We start from the raw sequence: 22,327 nt of genomic DNA on the forward strand, positions 1-22,327 counted from the left end.
CCAAGAGGGGGTTGGCACTCTCTGTATAGTACTGCTAACATTGTACCCTTCCGGCGAGACCCTTGAAGATTCCGGGGTAGAATAGATCTTCAGTAACCCATGCTTGCCGTAAAAGGTGACTATGCTTGTCGTAAAAGGCGACTAACGGGATCGGGTGGTCAGGCTTGCTGACTTGGTTGATGCATGTCATTGATCCCAATTGCGTGGATCGATGCTCATGATGTCAATCACTGGATTCTCTGGTCCAGACTCGATTATTTAAAGACCGCCGTCATATAGCTGGAATATTGCTGAGTGCGGCGTTAAGCAACAAACCAACCAACCAACCTTCCGGCGATGAACTCATCCAAGACGTATGTTGTTATGAGCATCTAGACGTAGGTATATACACACGTGCATGTGTTCCTCTATAATATAGGCCCAAATAGTGTGTGACTAAATGTAGTGTATCAGCATGAATGTGGTCGAGTTTGTAAGCCAAATATATATGATATCAAAAGACATGATAGGAGTTTAAAACTCTAAAAGTGACCAGCTTCTTTTTGTTTTCATGTGGTATTTCACTGGTCAGTTTCGACCAATTTGGCGCAGGTCCGTTTTGACTGAATTATGAACATAGAGGGAAAATTACAGTCCTGCAAATTATAGAAGCAGCATTTGTTTGTTTGATAACTGAAGTTTTATGTTGTAGATTAATTGAGGTTCCTTATTATGCATTATTACACACGGCAATGTCCGGGCAAGTTTTAATCTGGCACCAGACACCACCCCACGTTTATATAATGCACGGTGACGGTCTGTGCGTTCACTTCTGGTACTTTGACAGAAGATATTCAACAGACTGTGGAGCGTATCCCCTTCACGGAGTAATGTGTTGTCATATGAAAAAGGGAGGAGTATTCCTCAGCTCATCCTCGATTAACCACTGTATTATTTCTCTATTCTATTTGTTTTATCACAATAGATCGATATATAAAAACCAACAAAGTGGAAACTCGAGTATGTCAGCTTTGTTCTAGTCCCGACACTTGGCAAAAGAATCATGCGAATAAAACATAATGTGTTATAACAGTGTTGCACACAGTTTTATATAGACTCTTTCGTATCACTTGCGTGGGAGCAGGTCAAAACTGCCCGATGTATAACATTAAGGAGAGATTTTACTGCCGCTTTAAAAATTACTTTCGCGTAAACATATCGTGTACCAGTTTATCCAATCGAACTGACTGAAACGGGAAAGTGGCGCGAGTTACAACATCGAAGAATGATTGTAATTCACACCCTCATTTCATTTACCCAAACTTAGACTCGTTTTGATTTATCTTGATGGCACTAGGGGATGGTGTGATTTCAATGTAGACAGGTATGTTCATATTGGTACAAAATAACGCCCAGACTTCGTTACGGCTGACCAGTAGACATACGATTTTCGTGCACTGGCACGAGTTCATGATATGTTGACAGCCTGGATTCACGAACTTGAATGGACAATGCAGGAGGTAACAAAAGACACACACACCTATTAAAAAGCTTAATATAGACTGATTTGTATTCTGCAATCAGCAGTAAGATTATTTACGTAATTATTGTTGTTGTACATAGTCATGTAGACATACGGTCAGTCATGCTCAATGGGTTGTAGTCTGCTCGGGCTACTAGGCCTAGTCCTACCAAACACATCGCAGAATATTAGTCACATTGTGGTTATAAGCATCAATTCTCTGTGGGGAAAATTACAAAACACCCCTTTTATTGCATTCAATGCACTAGATAGACACGATTCAGTCATTAGCATACTATCATATCTCAACTAGGCCTATGTTCCGAGTGATATCAATGCATAGTAGAGTAACCGTGAAGTTCTGAGAATAGGACTTCAGCAACCCATGCTTGTTGTAAGAGGTGACTTACAGGATCGGGTGGTCAGGCTTGCTGACTTGGTTGATGTATGTCATCATATCCCAATTGCGTAGATCGATGCTAATGATGTCAATCACTGGAATGTCTGGTCCTGACTCGATTATAAAGTACAGACTGCTGTCATATAGCTGGAATATTGCTAAATGTGGCTTTAAACAAAAAACAAAGCGTAGTGGAGATAATGATAGTATTACTCTGAATGAGGGTATATTTCTGGGATCTGGAATCAGTTCATCCTTCATGGACTAATGAATGAAGTCTGTCCGCAGTAACAGGATGAGTGAGAAGTCGACAGGAACAGAGCTACCATCTCAGTTAGATCCCCTACAACTTGCCCTCAAGAAGGTCTACTCACTACACAAGGAGAAGATCAGAGGTAAGTTTTCAGGTGCTGAAAGGTAGTCATTGAGTGTCAGCTTTAAATTGTGCTGCTGACATGGCCTACATGCAGAAAGGAATTTTGAAACATAAGCAATGTGTTAGTTTATGTAATCCAGCCTTTTCATAATGTTCATATGAATAAAAAACTATCGTTTTGTCGAGGCCTATGAAAGGTTGCCTGTGTGCTGCAGATTTAGGCCGATCTCCAACTTGATTACATTGAAGTCAATTAAGTCCATGAAAACTATTAATTTGTTAGATTTGAATGTTGCATTAATCAAGAACTTGTGGGAAATAACACGATGGCTGATAGTTGAGTTTGGATTATTTCATTGATGCAGCATTACCTCAGACTGACAGAATGCCTTGTAATTTTCTGATGTAGAAAATGTCGAGATAATACAGTTTTTCATGGCTTTTTGCCCCTTACCTTCCATCGTGTCAATTCGTGTTTTAGTTGCAGTCTCTCTACAAGTCATGTGCTAGTTAAGATATTCAGTGCTAAACGACCATTTTTGAATGAAGGTGAAACAATGAAACGTTTTAGCTTGGCTCTGTCTCTACATGTCACAAGTTGTCGCAAGTTTTCGCAAGTTTTCGCAGCACACATTGAGCAGGGAACCAGTGCGGAAGCAACAGGTTGGACTGTCGCTTATGTCATTTCAAAAGAAGAGTTATTGCCCTTTGGGACAAAAAGACTGCCCATTGAAATAATACATATATTTTTGGTTTGTGTTACTAGAAATACACCTTTGATTGCTGCAAAATTGTAGCTACGTTTTCTGACAATATCCACTGGGACTGACAATATCCAATGGGGCTGACAATATCCACTTGGAACTGATTTCATGTTCTAGCTAAGCTATGAATCCCTCCTGCTGTAACAGTCCTATAGTCTGATGCTGATGTTAAACTGGCCTTCACAAGCTATATACATGATATTTGGTCTACTAAAAGGTCAATTGTTTTGGAACTTGGTGGCTTTAGGTGCCCAAATATTTCCATGATATCTTTTGATGTGCAGCACTCAAAAGAGCTTGTTAATAGTGAAACCTGGTTCAAAATCAGCATCAGACTCTAATAGAATGGTAGGTTGGTACTGTAAAAGGGATTTATAACTGTGTTATTGACCAGAAGATGTTTGGAAAGTGAAAGTGGAGCTGTACATAGCTATGAGTTTGCAGTAAAAGTTACCTGATTTACAATAGAGGATTTATAACTGTGTGTTATTGACCAGTAGATATTTGGAAAGTGAAAGTGGAGCTGTACATAGCTATGAGTTTGCAGTAAAAGTTACCTGATTTACAATAGAGGATTTATAACTGTGTGTTATTGACCAGTAGATATTTGGAAAGGGAAAGTGGAGCTGTACATAGCTATGAGTATGCAGTAAAAGTTACCTGATTTACAATAGAGGATTTATAACTGTGTGTTATTGACCAGTAGATATTTGGAAAGTGAATGTGGAGCTGTACATAGCTATGTGTTTGAGGTAAATGTTATCAGATTTACACATAGGCATATTTCTATGATAATTTGAATAGTAAACTGTTTTAACTTACAACTCTTTTTCTTTTTCTTTTAGAATTAACAGATGAAAAAGATAAATATAAAAAGGGCTATGATCACCTTGGCCAACACAAAACAAGGTAATGAGCCTGGAATAACATGGGTAGCTGAAGTAAAACTCTGGGTAAAAGTTCAGCTCTGTGAGGAGCAGGGGTCCGGAAAATTTAAAATCCCAATCGGACATTTACATTTATGCCACGCCCCCTCCAAACAGCGTGTTTTAGTACGACTTTTTACACACAAATTAGAAGTTGTTACGTATTCATAATATGATGAATTATGAATTGTTTCAATTTAAATTGTTTAATTCACCGGACAATTAATAACAAATAATATCATTTTAGATATATATGGAAAACATACGTTTCTTTCTGTTATAATAACGATCTGTCAACGTTGTGAACGGTCTAATTAATATTCATGAGTCTGCTCAAGTGTACGCGTTGTAACATTTGGATCGAGACTATTATCCCATATTTGGTTATCACGTGACCTCACGGGAAATATTTTTTTTAAACTAAAGATTATTTAAAAACAAGACCGATAATATAATCATAAATCCTAAACTATCGTTGATAGCAACAGTTATTTGAATACTTTTTCATCTGTACTTAATTATTGACCATATAAAAAATTGATATCGATCGTCACAGAAAGCAAAATGGCGGTCAATAAAGATTCAATAATGATCAACAAAATGATCATTCAGACTTTGAGGGTTTGGCAGAACCGCTCGACTGATCTGCATCGGTCGACTGGCTGTCGTCATGCTTTCACTTCTTTTTCTGAGGTTACGTATCGTAGCATTGTGAGGATAATGAGGTACATCGATGATGCAAGGTATTTATGTACAGTTGTAAACACATTTTACTCAAATTAACAAGATGTTCTCAGTAATTAATCCTCGATTAATCAGTGTCAACTCAGTTTATTGCCTATTACAGTGATTGACCGATTGGACTATCACTGTAGGTACGATGTATTTACAGCAATCAAAACAAACAAAGCTTGTAGATAATCTTCATTGTGTTACAACTGCAGACAGAAACTGCTCAGTCCTAACTGTTGATCATATCCGGTCAAAATTTAAGAATGTCCGGACAATACTTTTTAAAATGTCTGGACAGAAAAAATTAAATGTCTGGTAAGCAATATTTTAAACCGGACATTTGAGATTCCCAATCGGACATGTCCGGCGCATATGACGGTTTCCGGACCCCTGGTGAGGAGTCCAGGCAGAATGAGCCTTTAGTCCTTAGAGTCAGCTGGTGATGATGTGAATCATTGATCCTTCTATCAACCACTGGTTTGTCTGATCTAGATTCAATTATTTACACATACAAATGCCAAATCAGTTTGAGAATTTTATCAAAATTATCAAACATTGATCGTGATGGATTTCAACCAAACTGAACTTGTTACCGGTAAGCTAACGGACGCTCCTTTCATGAATAGGGGGGCATGGGTGGCCCAGTCGTCTAAGGCGCCGCGATTCGCCGGGATTCGCCGGGATTCGCCGGGATTGCAGAGTTGCATCCCTTGGGCACACCAGAAACCTATGATTGTGGGTTCGAATCCCGGTTCGCTCCGATTATGTTTCTAGGTTTGTCAGCACCCATACCCATGCTCGTGGGTTTCACCGAAGTGGTAAATGTCTGAGACCTGCATCACTTCAGGCTTTCCTCCCACATTAAGCTGACACGCCGCGATATAAATGGAATACTGTTAAAAGCGGCGTTAAACCCAACTCACTCACTCACTTTCATGAATAGCCTGGCTGTAACCTTTATGTTGCAAAAACTGCAATGTTTACTTGATAGAATAAATTGTTTATTTTGTGAGATGCATTCAATGAAGATGTTCTGGTGATGTGTGCGTAGGAATTTCATATTGATGTAGCTAGGTCTTACTTTTCTGTTGATATTGTATGATGTTACATGTCTTGTTATACTTCAGACTGGTAGAGAAAGTGCAGGGTCTGCTGGACCAGAATGAGATCCTGTACAGTGAAAACACTCGTCTCCGGAACCTCCTGGAGGACATCAGAGCTCAGTAAGGCTGACAGATGTAGCTGGAAACAAACCCTATCATATACATGAATGCTCTAGTTCTTTTGGGGGGCGGTAGGGTAGCCTAGTGGTTAAAGCGTTTGCTCGTCACGCCGAAGACCCGGGTTCGATTCCCAACATGGGTACAATGTGTGAAGCCCATTTCTGGTGTCCCCCGCCGTGATATTGCTGGAATATTGATAAAAGCGGCGTAAAACCATACTCACTCACTCACTCTAGTTCTTTGGTATATTAATTGTTGAAGAAAATTCAAATTTTGAAATTTACGAAATTAAACCATGTTAGTTAAAAAAAAAAGATTAAGAGGTTATCTACATTCAAATACTACAGCAGCTGACCTCAGCAGCAAACCTATTATAGTTGTTTGTATTCCTGTTTTACCTCAAACATGTGCCTGACAATAGGGATGGTCGGGGCAGTGGGAAGTGTCGGACGTGTGAGCACCTTCAGAGTTCGGTGTCGGCCATACAGGAGGCGTACAAGCACAGCCTGGAGGAGAAGGAGAAGATGATCCACTATCTCGGTAAACTGAAGAAAACTGAAGCAGGGGAAACAAATATGAGAACTGACAGCGGGAAGGTGAAGCAGTGTGACCTGAAGCAGGGGAAACTGAAGTAGGGGAACCTCAAGCAGGGGAAACGGAAGTATGGGAACTGAAACTTCGGGAACTAAAGCAGGGAAACTGAAGCAGGGGAAATGGAAGTAGGGGAAACTGAAGCAGGGAAACTGAAGTAGGGGAAACTGAAACTGAGAAACCGAAACTTCGGGAACTAAAGCAGGGGAAACTGAAACTGAGAAACTTAAGTAGGGGAAACTGAAACTGCGAAATTGAAGCAGGGGAAGATAAGATGAGACTGGAAAAGTGAAGCAGTGGAAACTGAAGCAGGGGTAACTGAAACCGGAGGGAGAAAGTGCAGCAGTGGAAACTGCGGCAGGAGAAACTGAAATGTGGAACTGAAGCAGGGGAAACTGAAAAGGGAAGCCATAGCATAGGGAAACCTTAACTAGGAAACTGGTAGGGGGTCTGAAGCAGGAAAAAATATATCAGAGGAAACTGGAACTGGGAACCTGAGCCAGTGTAACTGAAATGGGTCGTGGGAAGGGAAGTAGTGGAAACTGAAATGGGAAAGTGAAACGGGACAACATGCATGCTGGCGCTTATGGGGAACCAATGATGCTACAATATGTTAGAATCAATATCGTACTTCAATCTAGTCTTAAACAACAATTCTCACTTTCACTTTAGGTTTATTGTGTGGGTAAACTAATAAATGCATATTAGAATAGTTTACTTCTGGAAAAGAGCTGATGGATATAATTAAGCCCCACTAGTCTGAAAACTGGATAATGATTATTATTGACAGAAAATAATGATAACAGTAAAGAAAAATTAACCAAACAAGTTAATCAAGTAAAGTTAACTCATGTGTAGAATGCAGTCTTAATGTTATTTTGCAGAAGAGAGATTATCTGAGACCAAGCAAGTTCCGCAGCCTGATCTGAAGTAAGTGGGATTGTTGTAACTTGTCGTACAGTAATACACATATTTTTTAACTTATCCCCCTACAACAGTATGCAATATTCCTTCTTGCTTCGATTATATAACAGTGTTGAACATTGTGAAAACAACAATCAGCGGAAAACACCGTCCGACCACCTCGCTCCCAGCATGCTCCTGTACTACTCGTCACTTTTTCCTTCATCGCCCGTAGTGAACGGACGTGTTAGCTTCCACTCCACATTTACGATTGGATTTGTTTGTCATTTCGGTTTGAATTGAATATCTCCGTACATTTATCTACGGGTCCTTAGCCATTCCTTATAAAAAAATATTTAAAAAACGGCTACTTACCTTCCTCACACATTTCTTTCCCCGCCATTGTTAACATAACTCTTGGCACGTGAAAGCTCCATTTTGTTTTCCGACTTTGAACCCCTATTGTAAGCATGCAGCTGTCACCTCCACCGTCTCAGGATGCTCATATGCTCAGGGACGTCAGTTCGGTACTACAGTTACCACTCTCGTCTCCTCAGGTACCCCCCTACTCCAGTCTGTTGCAGCAGGCTTTGGATAAGGAAGCCCTTAAGGGTTCGCTTCCCAAACCCGCTATCGGGTCCTGCATTAAAAATTGCATGGGATTTCATTTCCAACTTTGGCGCCTCCCCTTGATGGAGATGATGCTATAACTTTGGGTTGTTCTATGTCCTTGCACCTCAAGATGGATCATAGATCCTTTATGTCTGTTGATTCTGACATTCGTTTGTCCCTCCTACCATAACGTTACAGGACAACATGCGGATCCTGTTTGACAAGGGGGCTTTAGAACACCTATCTCCAACGAATCTTACTCCAGGATTTTACAGCCCTATTTTCCTGGTACCAACTTATCACATCAGCGCAGGATTCGCCAAACCCCAGACGCTTGCAGTTTCACCCTCTGCAGATTTTTCTTCAACTGTGGTTCGATCGGGACACGCCAGACCAGGTTGTATCTCTCCCAGCCTCTCTTTGACCTTACCTCCATTGGTGGACCCTCGAGTTGAACATCTTCGACGGGGTCTCTTTGACCGACTTAGTTCCCGCTCACCACCTGTTTGTGGATGCATCAAATGAAGGGTGGGGTCCCATTTAAGGACCTCCGGGTTTCAGGATTGTGAACTGCCCCATCTCCACTGGCACATCAACTGTCTGGAGTTTCAAGCAGGCATACTTCCTATTCAGATGTGGCGGACGATACTGTTGGGAATTTTTCTTGTCATAGCGATGGACAACTTGTCGGCTTCTCATGACATCAACCGCCGGGGATCACTCACTCACAGAGTCTCCTGGACCTCAAGTTAATGTTATATCTCGTTGGAGGTGAAAGAGCTCATCCCGGGCGTTTCCAACATTCTTGCTGATGCCCTAAGTGTCAGTGAACTCCATGCTCTCGACGTCTCCCAAATCAAGTTTGACCGTGGCTGACAAGGTTGAGGTGCGGAGGCTTAATGTGTGACTATTGCCTGGTCTCGCGGATCGCACTTTCGCTATTGCCCCGCTGACTGACATTGTTGGGTTTGGTGACACAGAGGACATTTTCCTTTATCCTGTTCGTGCTTTACGTCACTATAAGGACATCACTTATTGTTTTCGGCATCAACGCAAATGCCTTTTCCTCCCTACCACCGAGAAAGGTTGCAGGAATATCTCCAAGACTACCCAGTTGTTTTGGTTACTTTCCACCATTGTTCAGACAGATGCCCATCCACATCTACTCTACTTTTGCCAAATTCTTCCTCCAGAATCTGTCCGTTGAGGATGTCGAGGGAGTCCACCAGAACTGGCCTCTCGTCTTCACAAAGCAACTTGTTCCCCCTCCCCATCTGCGTTGATGTACTCCCATCTCTTTGTTCTTTCTTTCTACGGAATGATTGCTTTAAACTTTGTACCGAGGGGAGTACATATGGAGAGGGTAACTACGGTTCCCAATATTTCAAGTACCTCCAGTTGCAGTGCAATTTCTGACCCAGCCTCGCCTGTAACCAGGCATGGCAGTGATGTATTAAGGGACTAGTGAAGTTGACCACACCCTGGGTTGAAGACTAAGTGGCAGTCTAGTCTGGCACGACCACTTAATTGCAAATGGGAATATGCAGGTGATCCAACCCGCTGTCCTACTGTGGGATAATTGTATACTGTTGTGGAGGGATAAGTTAAAAAATATAGAGAATCAGAGTATTCCCCTTCTTTAGCCCTTTGGAGGGGCGGTCGAGTAGCCTAGTGATTAAAGCGTTCGCTTGTCACGCCGAAGACCCGGGTTCGACTCCCGACATGGGTACAATGTGTGAAGCCCATATCTGGTGTCCCCCTCCATGATATTGCTGGAATATTGCTAAATGCAGCGTAAATCAATTCTCACACACTCACTCACGTTTGGTTGGTTGGTTGGTTTGTTGTTTAATGCCGCACTCAGCAATATTCCAGCTATATGACGGCGGTCTGTAAAATAATCGAGTCTGGACCAGACAATCCAGTGATTGACATCATGAGCATCGATCCACGCAATTGGGATCGATGACATGTATCAACCAAGTCAGTGAGCCTGACCACCCGATCCCGCACTCACGTTTGGATCCACTTGTCACCTGTCTCTGGGAATATTGCATACTGTTGTGGAGGGATCAGTATATAAATAAGGGGAATACTCTGATTCCCTATATTGTTTAGTTCCCCAATTTGAACAGTAAACACAATAGACATCAAGAACAATGCGTTTGAGGGAACTTTACCTTTGATTATTAGGATAATGTATGTGCTTATATTGTGCAAGCCTCCATACATTCGGTGCAAAAATTCAAAGTGCTAACGTTATTAACCTGGTGTGCACTCAATTTTCATTCTCAGCTCCCTGGGATGTATACAACCCAAGCTGATCAGCTGTTCATGGTGGCCACATTACTACAGTTCAATGACTGAAACAATGCTGGTGTAATATTAAATGTTACTCATCAAAGTTCACTGATCAGTTGCTGTGCAGGCCAGATTGCTCCATTTACACGACAATTTACAGCTGAATTTATGATATGAGTAATTGACATGCATTTATCTGATTGGATAGTCTGGAATTTTTATTTGCCAGAATGATGGTTTCGCTGTATTTTGTTTGACCGCCTTAGTGGTCTAGTGGATAGAGTGTCCAACGTAACATGCCCAGAAAATGGTACTTAACCTGCCTGGCACTCAGCATCAAGGGGTATAACAATGACTGGTTGTCACGGAGTCAGTATAGCACTATGAGGCTGGCATTAGTCCAGACTAGTACAAGCTGGTACTCTCATGCATACATGCACACATATCGCAAGTACAATAATCTTGAATGCGAAGTTAAACCCTATTTGTCCTCACCTCGCCTGTATTTTGTTCCAAACCAAAATGAGGCGACAATGCTTGTCATAAGAGGCGACTAACGGGATCGGGTGGTCAGGCTCGCTGACTTGGTTGATGCATGTCATCAATCCCAATTGCGTGGATCGATGATCATGATGTCAATCACTGAATTATCTGGTCCAGACTCTATTATTTTTTCAGACTGCCGTCGTATTGCTGGTATATTGCGAAGTGTGGCGTTAAACAACAAACAAACAAACAAACAAAACCAAAATGGACTGCTCCGTAAGATATGCTGTATATTGCTTTTCCAGCTTGTCCAATCTTCTGACCCCAAACAAGTCCTTTGATGGAGCAGATAGTGTACCTGGAAGGAGTCCAGCGTCTGCAATTAGAGACAAAAATGGGGACTCGGCATCAACTGTTAGTTCCAGAACAATGAAGGCTGTCACACAAAGACACTGTACAGAAAGCAGCGATGATCTGTCAGCGGGTAAGGCAAATCAGAGATCATGTAATAGAAGGGCCGCTAATCTCAAGAGAAGTGAATGCTTTGATGAAGTTGATTCGGGGAAGGTATATAACCCGAGAACATCTGATCAGAAACATTCGAATGGTGGTATTGCAAAGACATCACACACCAGACCCAATGTCAATCATTGTGCTGTGAGAGACACTGCCTTGGATACACTGCGCAGCAACACTGGGAGGAAGGAGATTAGCAGCGGCGGTGGAGAGACAACACCCATGGAAGAGGAGGGGTGTCGGTCTGACGGGTCCAGTGACAGAGAGAGTCCGGAGTCCGCCAGACTGAGGAAGTTGCGTCTGGGCAGGAAGCCAGGGAAGAGAAGCAGATACACCGAGGTACTGAATTTGCCGAGTCGATGTGAAGACAAGAAAGTGTATTGGATACTACTTGAATGCATCGAAAGCTTAGGATATTTGCTCTGTGGGGAATCTGAGGCAGCATTGGTCCCTCGTAACCTAGGTTGATGTTGGGGTCATCGATGACTTGGTTGATTGAGTGTCATCACCCCGACGCTGTGGAACGTTGCTCATGACAACTGACTTGTCTGTCAGTTGTTTACAGACTGCCATGATGTAGCTGGTATATTGCTGACTGTGGTGTTTAGATGATTACTCACCCCCGTATATTAATATAAACTGAAATATTGTCCGCACCAATCGACTCGTTGCATTATATATTTAGGGGCAATGTCTATTTTGTATTGATTGTTGATTTCTTTATTTAAGGATGCAGTGCAGGAGAACAAGAAACACAAGTTTGACAATTCCCATGTTCACAACACGTCGGATGAGTCTGATGGACCTCCTGCCCCCCGGCCACCTCATCAGCAACACCGCTCCTACCACCCACATCCGTCTCACATCTTGGTTCAGGAGACGTGTGACCCAGACACGGACAGGACAGCCTCCATGAGTTCAGATGGCTCACCAGAGAAGCTACAGAGAAGCAGGAGGTCCTTGATAGCAGAGCGCAACAATACTGAGTTCGGTGTAGTCCCTGAGACCCTTGGCATGGGACTGACAAGCAGTGAGAGTGAGTCAGAGTCCGACATAGACACACAGGACACGATCAGGGCCAAGTCTGTGGATGGCAGTCCAGATGATGCGCTTGTGACCTCTCCATCAGATGTGGAAGACAAGATGGAGAAGGTCAACAGGATTTTGAACAGGAGGAGTAGAACTGTCATTGATAGGACACAGCCGGAAGAGAATTCTGCATCAAGAAAAGATGAAAGCAGATGTGATAAAAGTACCTCGGATCATCATAAAAAGGGTGAAAGATTAAGTGATAGTGTGGTAGTGAAAAAAATAGAATTAGACAATATGAATGGCAAGGATATGTCCCCGAAACCATCATCTCCAGTATTTTCTGGTGTGAAGGGATCACGGCAGAGTATCGAGTCTCCCTTCTTGTTTGAGGAGGACAGACCAGGCAGCAGCAGGTCGTCCAGCAGGAGGAGTGTCAACATGAGTGGGGTGATGTCAGACCAGGAGTCGCCTCTGTTGCTGAGGCCAGTAGAGGCAGTTGTAACCCGCAGCAGTGAATGTGGACAGAGTCCGGCTCTCAAGGAGGCACCAAGAAGTACAGATGTCTCTGTGAGAACACAGGAACGAAATCACACCGACTCCGAGTATTTGCAAGCTGGGAGGACTTCTCAGGAAAGGCTGCAGAGGACTGTTCATGCTAGAAACTTGAGAAAAGCTGAGAAGCTGAAGCAGACGACTCTGAGCCAGGCTTTCACCCCGAGTCCACCTGGCCTGCCTGTCTCTCCCACTAAACCCGAGGAAAGGGCTGCTATTGATAAGGCTATCAGACTGTCACTGCAGGAGATACATGACAACACAGAGGGGGTCAGGACAAAGAAGACTCTGTTTGTGAGATCTAAACACAAACCCGATGATGCTACTAGTGCTGAGAATGTTCCCCCTGTCTTTAAGAAGCCACCCTCACCAAAGTCACTGAGGTCTCCATCCAAGAGGTCTCCATCCAAGAGGTCTCCAAACAAGAAATCTCCACCGAAACAGAAATCAGACCGACATTCCAGAACACAGAATGACCATGTGGATGTGATAGACTTAGATGAAACTGTAGCTCCAGACTCAGCATCCTTGGAGACATTTTCTGATAAAGGACACGGTGTGGATCAGATACGGAAGTTTCCAGTGAATGTCTTGAACGAGAGCCTGGACCCCGATGTAAGCCTGACTCAGTACTGTTCTGACACAGAACTCCTGTCACAGAGGCCAGGCTTGAGAAGAAGCTCGAGGAGAGAGCCGAGGAGAGACCCAGGCCCCAGGTCAGCCAGTCACAGTCAGGGGTCACAGGGAGCCTCGCTGGATGTAGGGGAGGGCACCTGTTACAGAACAAAGGGTGGGATTCACAAGGTGCTTGGCAGCAGAACACATGCAGACCCTGCTTCCGGTGAGGCTCAATCTAGATTTAGCAAGAAGAATAAGGATGGTAGAGCCTCAACTGCTGAATCTGGTAATGAAGACATGAAAGACAGGTTAAGCATGTTAAGGACGAAAAAGACTAGTGTCCCGAGTTTTGACTCCTTCAATGAAGGAGTCTCTCTGGACCATGATGACTACCTTGCTGACAATGGAGCCAGCAAGCCCAGTGCTAGTGTAGAGAGTGGAGCTAGCAAGCCCAGTTCTAGTGCAGAGAGTATGGGTCCATCTCTACACACAGAGGACGAGGAGAATGAAGCTGATGTAACCCTTGACCCCAAGTTCATGAAAGCTCACATGTTCCAGGCACAGATGGATGTTGATAGTGTGCAGACAGATTCTGACAGTATTCCACTCAGCTCACGCAGTTTCAAGTTTGGTTCTTCCAAATCTTCCAAATCTGGGGATTCTCAAGGAAAAGAAGCAGTGATAGGTGAGGTCCGATTTATTGTAATTTCACATCAAGGTTGAAAATCTTTCCAGACACATTTGGCTTAAGTCCTGTCCATGCTATAAGCATGTAGACATGACACTGCCATTGATGTCATGTTGATAGTGAGTGACTGAGTTAAAATTTAACATCGCATCGGCATTATCGCAGCCATATAGCGACGAGACAAAGTTAATATATTTACAATTTAGTCATTAATGCAAAGTTTGGTTAAAAAACAAGCTGTAAAACATATTTGAGCATACTATATTTGACATGTTGATAAGCATAATCAGTAGCAGTGCATGGTATTACCGGTATACCTGTACACTGGGATGCAAGCCATCAACAATGTGTTTTACGATAAATTGGTCGATATATTGAGAAAATATATTAATAAGCATGATAAGTGCTTTCCTTGGGTTTATCAATAATGAAATAAATTGTAATCTTCCTGGTACAGCTGGTCTCATTCTATTAATATTTCTAGGAAGCACTACTATTTGTCACTGTGTTACCTCCCATGATTAAGCATTACTACAGTTAAAAATGTTGGTCAAGCCTCTTGATCTTGAGCTCATTCCCAACAATATGAAGTGCAGTTTGAAAGTGGAAGAAAACACAGCAGTGTGTTATGACATGAAATTGGAGTATGTATCACAATACGAACCTAAGAATAAAAATATATTGAAATACAAAATTCGAGGCAGTACACAATCCTAATAATCAGAAGAACATTCTTTTGAAAGTTTGAATTTATGTTGATTGTTGTAAAAAGATTCACCCACATACGATACGAGGCTGAAGGCCAAGCATGAATTCCGCTACGAAGTCCTGTGGTTAGATCCTGTTGTCACCTGATCTGGAACGTCACTTGTCAAAGCGAGAGCGTTGATCCAAGCCATTCGAGACTGAATGCTGTGGGAGCAGTGATCAGAAGAACGTCGATCCTGGGATCGGGTAGTCTGTTCATGGAACCTTAGAACTGCGATCCCTTGGAGAGTGTTCAGGAGAGTGGTGAATATTTGAACAAGCCACTTATGGACTGTAAGCCGTAGGTGAAGAGGGCAATTGAACCTGATCCTTCCTTGGAGACGTTGGGCCTTGGGGATCGATAGGAGTGGATACAATGGTCTAGGGTTGCCAACAGCATTAGTGGAGATGGAATGTTTGTCTGAACGGGATGCCACAGGCGATGGAGTAGTCGAAAGGGAGACAACCATCATAGATGAATTAGCACCTGAGGGAGTGGTGGCAAAGACCACTATGGTATCTGGAGTGACCAGTGCTGTTGTCAGAGATGATGACCCAGGCTGATCGGCAATATCTTCAGTTATAAAGCTGTCAGACACTCCTTCATTGGCCACATATATAGTACAGGTAATGAGGAGGCTAAGGGGACAGAAGTAGACACGGTGGCAGAAGAAGGCTTGCTGTACATTGATGAGTGACAGTGGACATTTATGGATTCATCTTAAGACTTCTTGTCCGAGTCATGGGATTTGGAGTGGCGATCAATTTCCCACTGATGACATTTGGGGAGATAAATGGAGAATGCAGCCTCCGGAGGTGTTTGCATTCTGTACTGCATCATTCAAGGCTGCACTGTCTGTGACAATCACAACACTTTTGATGTGGGTCAAAGGTATAGTAGGTATGTCGACATTACGAACAAGCAAGATGCAGATTATCTACCGCTTTTTCCTTTTTCTTTTGCACTCCCCTTAACGTGGTATAAAAACGTCTGCACTAAGTGTTGGGGAATCGTTGGGGCAAAACAAATTGTCAGACACGTCACCACGTGACGATGAGAAAGAGAATGAAGTGACAAAGGAGGCACATGATCAGGTTGTGTAGGTCTCTATGCACGGGATCACGACCCATTCGTTTGGGAGGGTACCAGGGTGATGCTGGTGTGTGTTCAGGTGGATATTGTTTTTTCGAAGCTGAAAACTCTGTTCAAGCACGATTCCATATAGGATAAAAGAAGAAATGTGTGTGAGATAGGATAAGTATAAAAATAATACATTTCATCGTCATCTGTTAATTTGGAAATTAAAAATGTAACATTTTACTCATCTGTCTCTGTCGTATCCTTGCAGGTGGTGATGTAGATGACTTGGAGGAGGAAGAACACACGATTACTCCCGATGGGCGGGGTCACAGGAGGGAGTCCTTGAGTGACAGCTTTGACAGGTCAGAAACTGTTGAAGCTGCGATCTAATTAATCTGACAAATATTGTAAACACTGATTTGTATATGAACTTAACAGAAAGTGTGAAAACCGCCCTTCTCATGTTTTTTGACACTGATGAGCCCTCTGTGAGTAATTAACAATGATTAAGGTGCCGTGTGCTGTGGAACACTGGGACACATGGGTAGCACAACACTCGGATACACACTGGTTTCACTGACAGTGGTACAGTGTGCTGTTTTGAACTTAAGCGTTGTCATTGGGGTCTTTAGACCGCCTAGTTGTAGAGAGTCTGCCTGGAGAGGGGAAGGTTTGGGGTTCGATCATACCAAAAGATGTTTAATGTTGGTACTTGTAACTCAGCGTGGTGCTCAGCATTAAGGGGCTCAAAGACTGGTCACCTCGAAGTCAGTATACTGTGTCTGAGTGGGGTAATCATGTAAAAGAATTACTGCGATATGGTATCTCAGTGGGCTAGCACAAAAGGTCGGCTTTAGTCCAGAATAGCACAAGCAGCCACACATACACATGTGCATGCACGTCCAAGAGTGAAATGCAAATCACCTCGACCAAACCATCACATTAATTATAACCATATCAGCATGATTTGGGAAAGTTTAAATTCAATTTGGGAACTTAAACTGACATTAATGATGGCCTCTGAGTGGGCTCAGATAAATCCCTGCCTTTCCTTACCAAACTGTTGTTATTCCATCTCCTTCCAGAGTGCCGCGGAAACAGCAGGCTGAGTTCGCCTATGTGGACGTGGTGAGGAAGAAGGTGGAGAGACAACAGCTAAAGGCCTCCAGCTGTCAGGAGTGTTATGAGGTGGGCACACGTGGTTTGCAGACTGATACAAATGTGTACAAGCTAGAAGTTTGTTTGTTTATTGTTTAACGCAAACGGAACAGGATCCGTGATTTAGTGGATAGTGTGTCACAAATACCCTGACAGCGTGGACCGTTGCTCATAACATCAACCACTTGTTTGTCTGCGCCAGGCTCATTATTTTCAGTCATGATATCAGTCACTGGTCGATCATTTACAGACTAATCATATTACTAGGTTATTGCTGAGTGCGGGGTTCAATAACAAAAAAGCATTATACAGTCAAGTCCCGTAAATCCGACATCGTTGGTTGCATATGATTATGTCGGATGAACGAGAATGTCGGATAAACGGAATTATGTAGTATCAACGTTCGTGATCGAAAATCAGACTACACAATAGGTAACGATACAAACAAGTAATAAAAAATGAAAAATGAAATATTCATATTGTTTTATTACATTGTTAGCGGAATATGTTTTCTAATCATGCAACCTTTAAAGCTAAGCACAAAATAACTGTTACAGACTGTATGACTTATTCAAAAAAAATTAAAAAGGATAGTCTGGAATGGAAGTCGCCAGTTTGAAACTGGTACCGCAAAGCTTGAGAAAGCTGCTTTCTTAGTGGCCAACGTTGACTTCCTGTCAGGCATTTCATTGGTCGGTCATAGTTCGTGAAATATTGTTCTGTTGTGACCTGTAACGGGATGTCCTGGGCGATAGCGAGAACTTGTATCTGATTTTAATGAGAATGAGGTAATCTAAGTATGTGATTAATCCTGTATTTAAAGCATTAATTGTTTATTGTTAAGCAAGTTTATCTCTGCATCCGTTGTAATATGCAGCTACCAGCCGATTCGTCTCGCATCAAAACACTGGCTGAGAACTCGTGGGCAGATGACCACGGAGTACGCTGATCACTGTGTCGGATTAACGAGACTGATAATTCCGTAATTCGTCAGAGTCGGAGTGTCGGATTAACGGGTCTAAATAGCACTGATTTTATCGGTTCCCATCATTAGTGTCGGATAAAGCCGATTGTCGGATTAACGAGTGTCGGATTAACGAGACTTGACTGTATTCAGGCCACCATCATTTTGCTGGAATGTTGCAGATTGCAGCATTAAAGACCAAACAAACAAACAAACAAACAAACAGTGTTTATACATTGAGCTTGTGTTCCCTCTGCAGTATTACAAGAGTAAAGGCTGCTCAGAGGAGGAAATCCAGCAGCAGATCCAGGACTGCTCCCGACACCGCGCCCGCTACCTGCCGCCCTCCACGCCTGAACACTTCTGGTCCATCGGATTCCCTGATACACAGGAGTGTGAGGAGAGAGGTGACTCACTGGTTTGCTCTTCTACCAGGGATGGAAATTAGCACGAGCCCGCCAGCCCGGAGCAGTATTGTTAATGTTAAGGCCAGACGCTGCACCTTACAATTGCCAAAATGCTTCACAAGTATTTGTTAGTTTTAATTGGTTACAACTTGGAGGTATGCATGTTTACATATCTTAGGGCTGGTAGAATTTCAAACATTTTGGGAGGTATTGCTGTGTGTTATCACTATTTGGGTTAGTTGATGTTTTTGGCTAATTTCTATCCCTACTCTCCCTATTCTATTCTGTTCATCTGGGATATCTGCAGTTGCTCCATATCACAAAATTTCCGAGTCAGTTTTGTGTAGAGTTAACTCCCTTGGACCAGTGGCTGAGTGTAATAGCTGCACATTTACAACACATACCTTTTAGTCTGTAGGGAAAGGTGATGCCTGTCCTAAGTCTCCAGGCAGGAGTTTTTGACCCACTTGCACAAATTGAACTCAGCTCTATGCCTATTCTATGTTAAGGTATTGGAGTTATGATCTTTGTAGTGCTAACATCTGTTTGTACAAATGGACCATGCGGTGGTAACCCATCCTTTTAAGAAGTGACTAAAATAGTGCTCACATATCAGATATTAATGCCCACACTTTCAACCAAATGTTCGCTTGTTACAGATATCACACACTTTAGGGTTATGTGATAACATGTTAGAGGTAATGGCTACTGCATGAATATCCCTTCACTAAACCCATGGCCAAGTATGGCCCATTGTCACAAATTGTTCATGTTGGTGCTTGTCTTTTGTAACCCTTATCTATTGTTACTCTAAGTGTACAGCATTCCTAAAGCTATTACCGTATTCGACGTAATAAGCGGGCTGCTCTAATAAGCGCCCACGGCGATATTTGCTAATATATGGCAAGTGAACAATCCTAATTAGCATCCCTTCCGTTTGATCGATGTACACAAGACTTATTTATTCGTGTATAATACACACTAGTGTGTTATATGCATCCTTAATTATGGGCAATTAAATTCTGGAAAAAATATATCTGTCTAATAAACAGTTCAGACTGTCAGCATAAACCACGAAATTTATCTTTCAACTCTGTTTTTTCAACCAAAATAATATTCTAATAAGAGCCCCCTATTTCTAATTTTGAGAGCGCCCTGGGCGCTTATTCCGTCAAATACGGTAATATCTTTGTGTGCAAATGGACCTTAACCATGTGTTGTTTACAAAATGAGGCCTAGAGTTATCTCCCCTAGACAATGGAGGTTTTTGCATTAGAATGCGGCATTGCCTTTATCAAAAGAATACCCGCTAATAATAAAATCCCCCAAACTCATATAGTATTTTTTGAGAAGCATATATGTGACATTACCATGATTACTGCATGGACTATTTTACGATTTGCAAATAATGAAAAGACATACATACTATTTGTGGAACTTAAATGACATTTTAATGGGGTTCTACAGCCCAAGACCATAAGCATGTTTGCACTGTTAGCTTATATTGTATCAACTGCCTCCATGGTATAGCAGATAGAGCGTCTGCTCCGAGAGCGGAAGGTCTGTGGTTTGATCCCCTGACCAGTGACCATGTCATACCAAGAGACCTTCAAAGATGGTACTTGTTACCCTGCCTGATGCTTGGCATTGAATAAACAAGGACTGATCGGCTCATATATGTCTGAGTGTTTCATCTATGTGAAACTGTGTTAAACTGTGTTATGGTCCAGACTAGTACAAACAGCAACACACAGCATGCATGTCGCAATAATCTTGAACAACCATCAAACTCCATTTCACCTCACCTCACTATAATTCGTATCAGAAAATACAAAACAATGTTCAGTGTCATATCTGAACAAAACTTCACTTCTTTATATATACATTTGTACTGGGATAAAGGATGAGTTATTTTCAAGTAGATGATTGCCAATGCAAACTTCAATGAAGAAATGAAGATGCTCCATTGGGAGGTATAACTTTTCAATAACGTATGACAAATCTGAGTTAATACAAATAGATTACACTAGTTGGTAATATCTTCTTACAATGTGACTGGACTTACATGTACTGCTTGTTTCAAGTATGAGGAAAATGAATTATTATTTTTTAGGTTATATCCGGGTGGAGTCACCTTCAAAACAGAAGCCTGGGTATCGACGGCGACGGAAGCTGACCAAACGGTTCAAGTCTCGAGGGGAAGAGGAGGAGGACTCCCAGACAGATACACAGAAGTGACAAGGTCGATCAGCACCCTTCTGCAGCTTCTCTTCTCCCATGTCATACAAATTTGCAGAAGAATGTAACTGTAGGAAGTAATTATTTCTCAGGAATAATGTCAAATATTTGGTGATATTTGGTTATATTTTGTTATAAGCATTCACTATTGTAAGCCATTTATGATGAAATATAAATATACGTATATATATATGGAATACTAAAGTTTTCAAAATTGCGTTTCAGTATAATTTATTATCTTTACATGTGTTTGAAATTGTGAATAGACTTTGATACACTAACCATGCTAACATAGTTAGGCCAACAATTATATATAATCGGCTGCCTGTAGGTCACTATAACACGAACGTTATTTATTTCTGATTGTTATTTTGTCAGAAGCCATTGTTTGCATGGTTTGAGGATCAATCAAGTTTTGTGCACCTCACTGACCAGATGAAATAAGCCTTTAATGGTAGTGATCTTTGTTTTGTGTGATTTTTTTAGTTTGAATGCATTACTTTATTTGCAAAATACCTGTTATCAATGATTGTGATAATTCTACACTGTTACAAGAATAGGTCTTCAGCAACCCATGCTAAACATAAAAGGCGACTATGCTTGTCGTAGGAGGCGACTAACAGGATCAGGTGGTCAGGCTCGCTGACTTGGTTCATGCATGTCATCGTATCCCATTTAGGTGGATCAATGCTCATGATGTCAATCACTGGATGTGTGGTCCAGACTTGATTATTTACAGACCGCCGTCATATAGCTGGAGTGTGGCGTTAAACAACAAACAAACAAACAATGTTATAAGCTCAAATGGTCATAATAAATATTGACATTTAGCTTCAAATGACATGGCCACATTTAATGAATTTCAACTGCAAGACTGATGAGACAAGCTTTAATCTGGTGAACATACTCAGGTGACTTTTTGCAAAAACTCTACAAACCAAGAATTAGAAAAAAATCTTGTCTTTCAGATCAATGTGATATAACTGTGACACTACTGTCTGCAATAAACCAACCTTCACTCACTCAGGGTGTTTTGTTTGCAACCAACTGTTTCATAACAATACCTCCAGGTTTAGTGATATTAGCTTGCTTCAAACACAAGTATTATAGACTGGTTTAATTTGAACTGCTGATCATTACCCTTAAACAAGATGGAAATAACAACCAGTATCCACTCTGTGTGTTCATCAAGGCTGGACCAGAAGTGCAAGGTCCATATATATGACGATATATCTACCACAATCAAGTTACCTGTGAAGATCCGGGGTAGAATGAGTCTTCAGCAACCCATGCTTGCCGTAAAAGGCAACTATGCTTGCCGTAAAAGGCGACTAACAGGATCGGGTGGTCAAGCTCGCTGACTTAGTTGATGCATGTCATCGTATTTAAATTGCGTGGATGCAGTTGATGTCAATCACTGGATTGTCTGGTCCAGACTCGATTATTTACAGACCGCCGTCATATAGCTGGAATACTGCTGAGTGCAGCAATAATTAACAAACAAACAAAAC

The 22,327-nt window shown here is 42.1% G+C and overlaps 1 protein-coding gene across 2 annotated transcripts; it reads left to right on the plus strand.

The window, feature by feature from the left end:
- The first annotated feature begins 1,226 nt into the window (after nt 1-1,226).
- On the plus strand, nt 1,227-21,492 carry LOC124148327 (serine/arginine repetitive matrix protein 2-like). Of its 2 annotated transcripts, none has more exons than XM_046519365.2 (12): nt 1,227-1,363; nt 2,190-2,296; nt 3,887-3,950; nt 5,827-5,922; nt 6,344-6,462; nt 7,398-7,443; nt 11,121-11,670; nt 12,061-14,218; nt 16,318-16,411; nt 17,135-17,237; nt 18,431-18,578; nt 20,692-21,492. In XM_046519365.2, the coding sequence occupies exons 2-12, from the start codon at nt 2,197-2,199 to the stop codon at nt 20,814-20,816; spliced, it is 3,603 nt and encodes a 1,200-aa protein (XP_046375321.2). In that variant the 5' UTR covers nt 1,227-1,363; nt 2,190-2,196; the 3' UTR covers nt 20,817-21,492. The 2 variants fall into 2 exon arrangements, with proteins under 2 accessions (XP_046375321.2, XP_048242646.1); XM_048386689.1 differs by lacking the exon at nt 1,227-1,363 and adding an exon at nt 1,395-1,499.
- Nucleotides 21,493-22,327: the final 835 nt, after the last annotated feature.

The sequence above is a fragment of the Haliotis rufescens genome, unplaced genomic scaffold (assembly GCF_023055435.1).
Source record: "Haliotis rufescens isolate VD_foot unplaced genomic scaffold, xgHalRufe1.0.p SCAF_1, whole genome shotgun sequence".
In the NCBI taxonomy this organism is placed as follows: domain Eukaryota; kingdom Metazoa; phylum Mollusca; class Gastropoda; order Lepetellida; family Haliotidae; genus Haliotis; species Haliotis rufescens.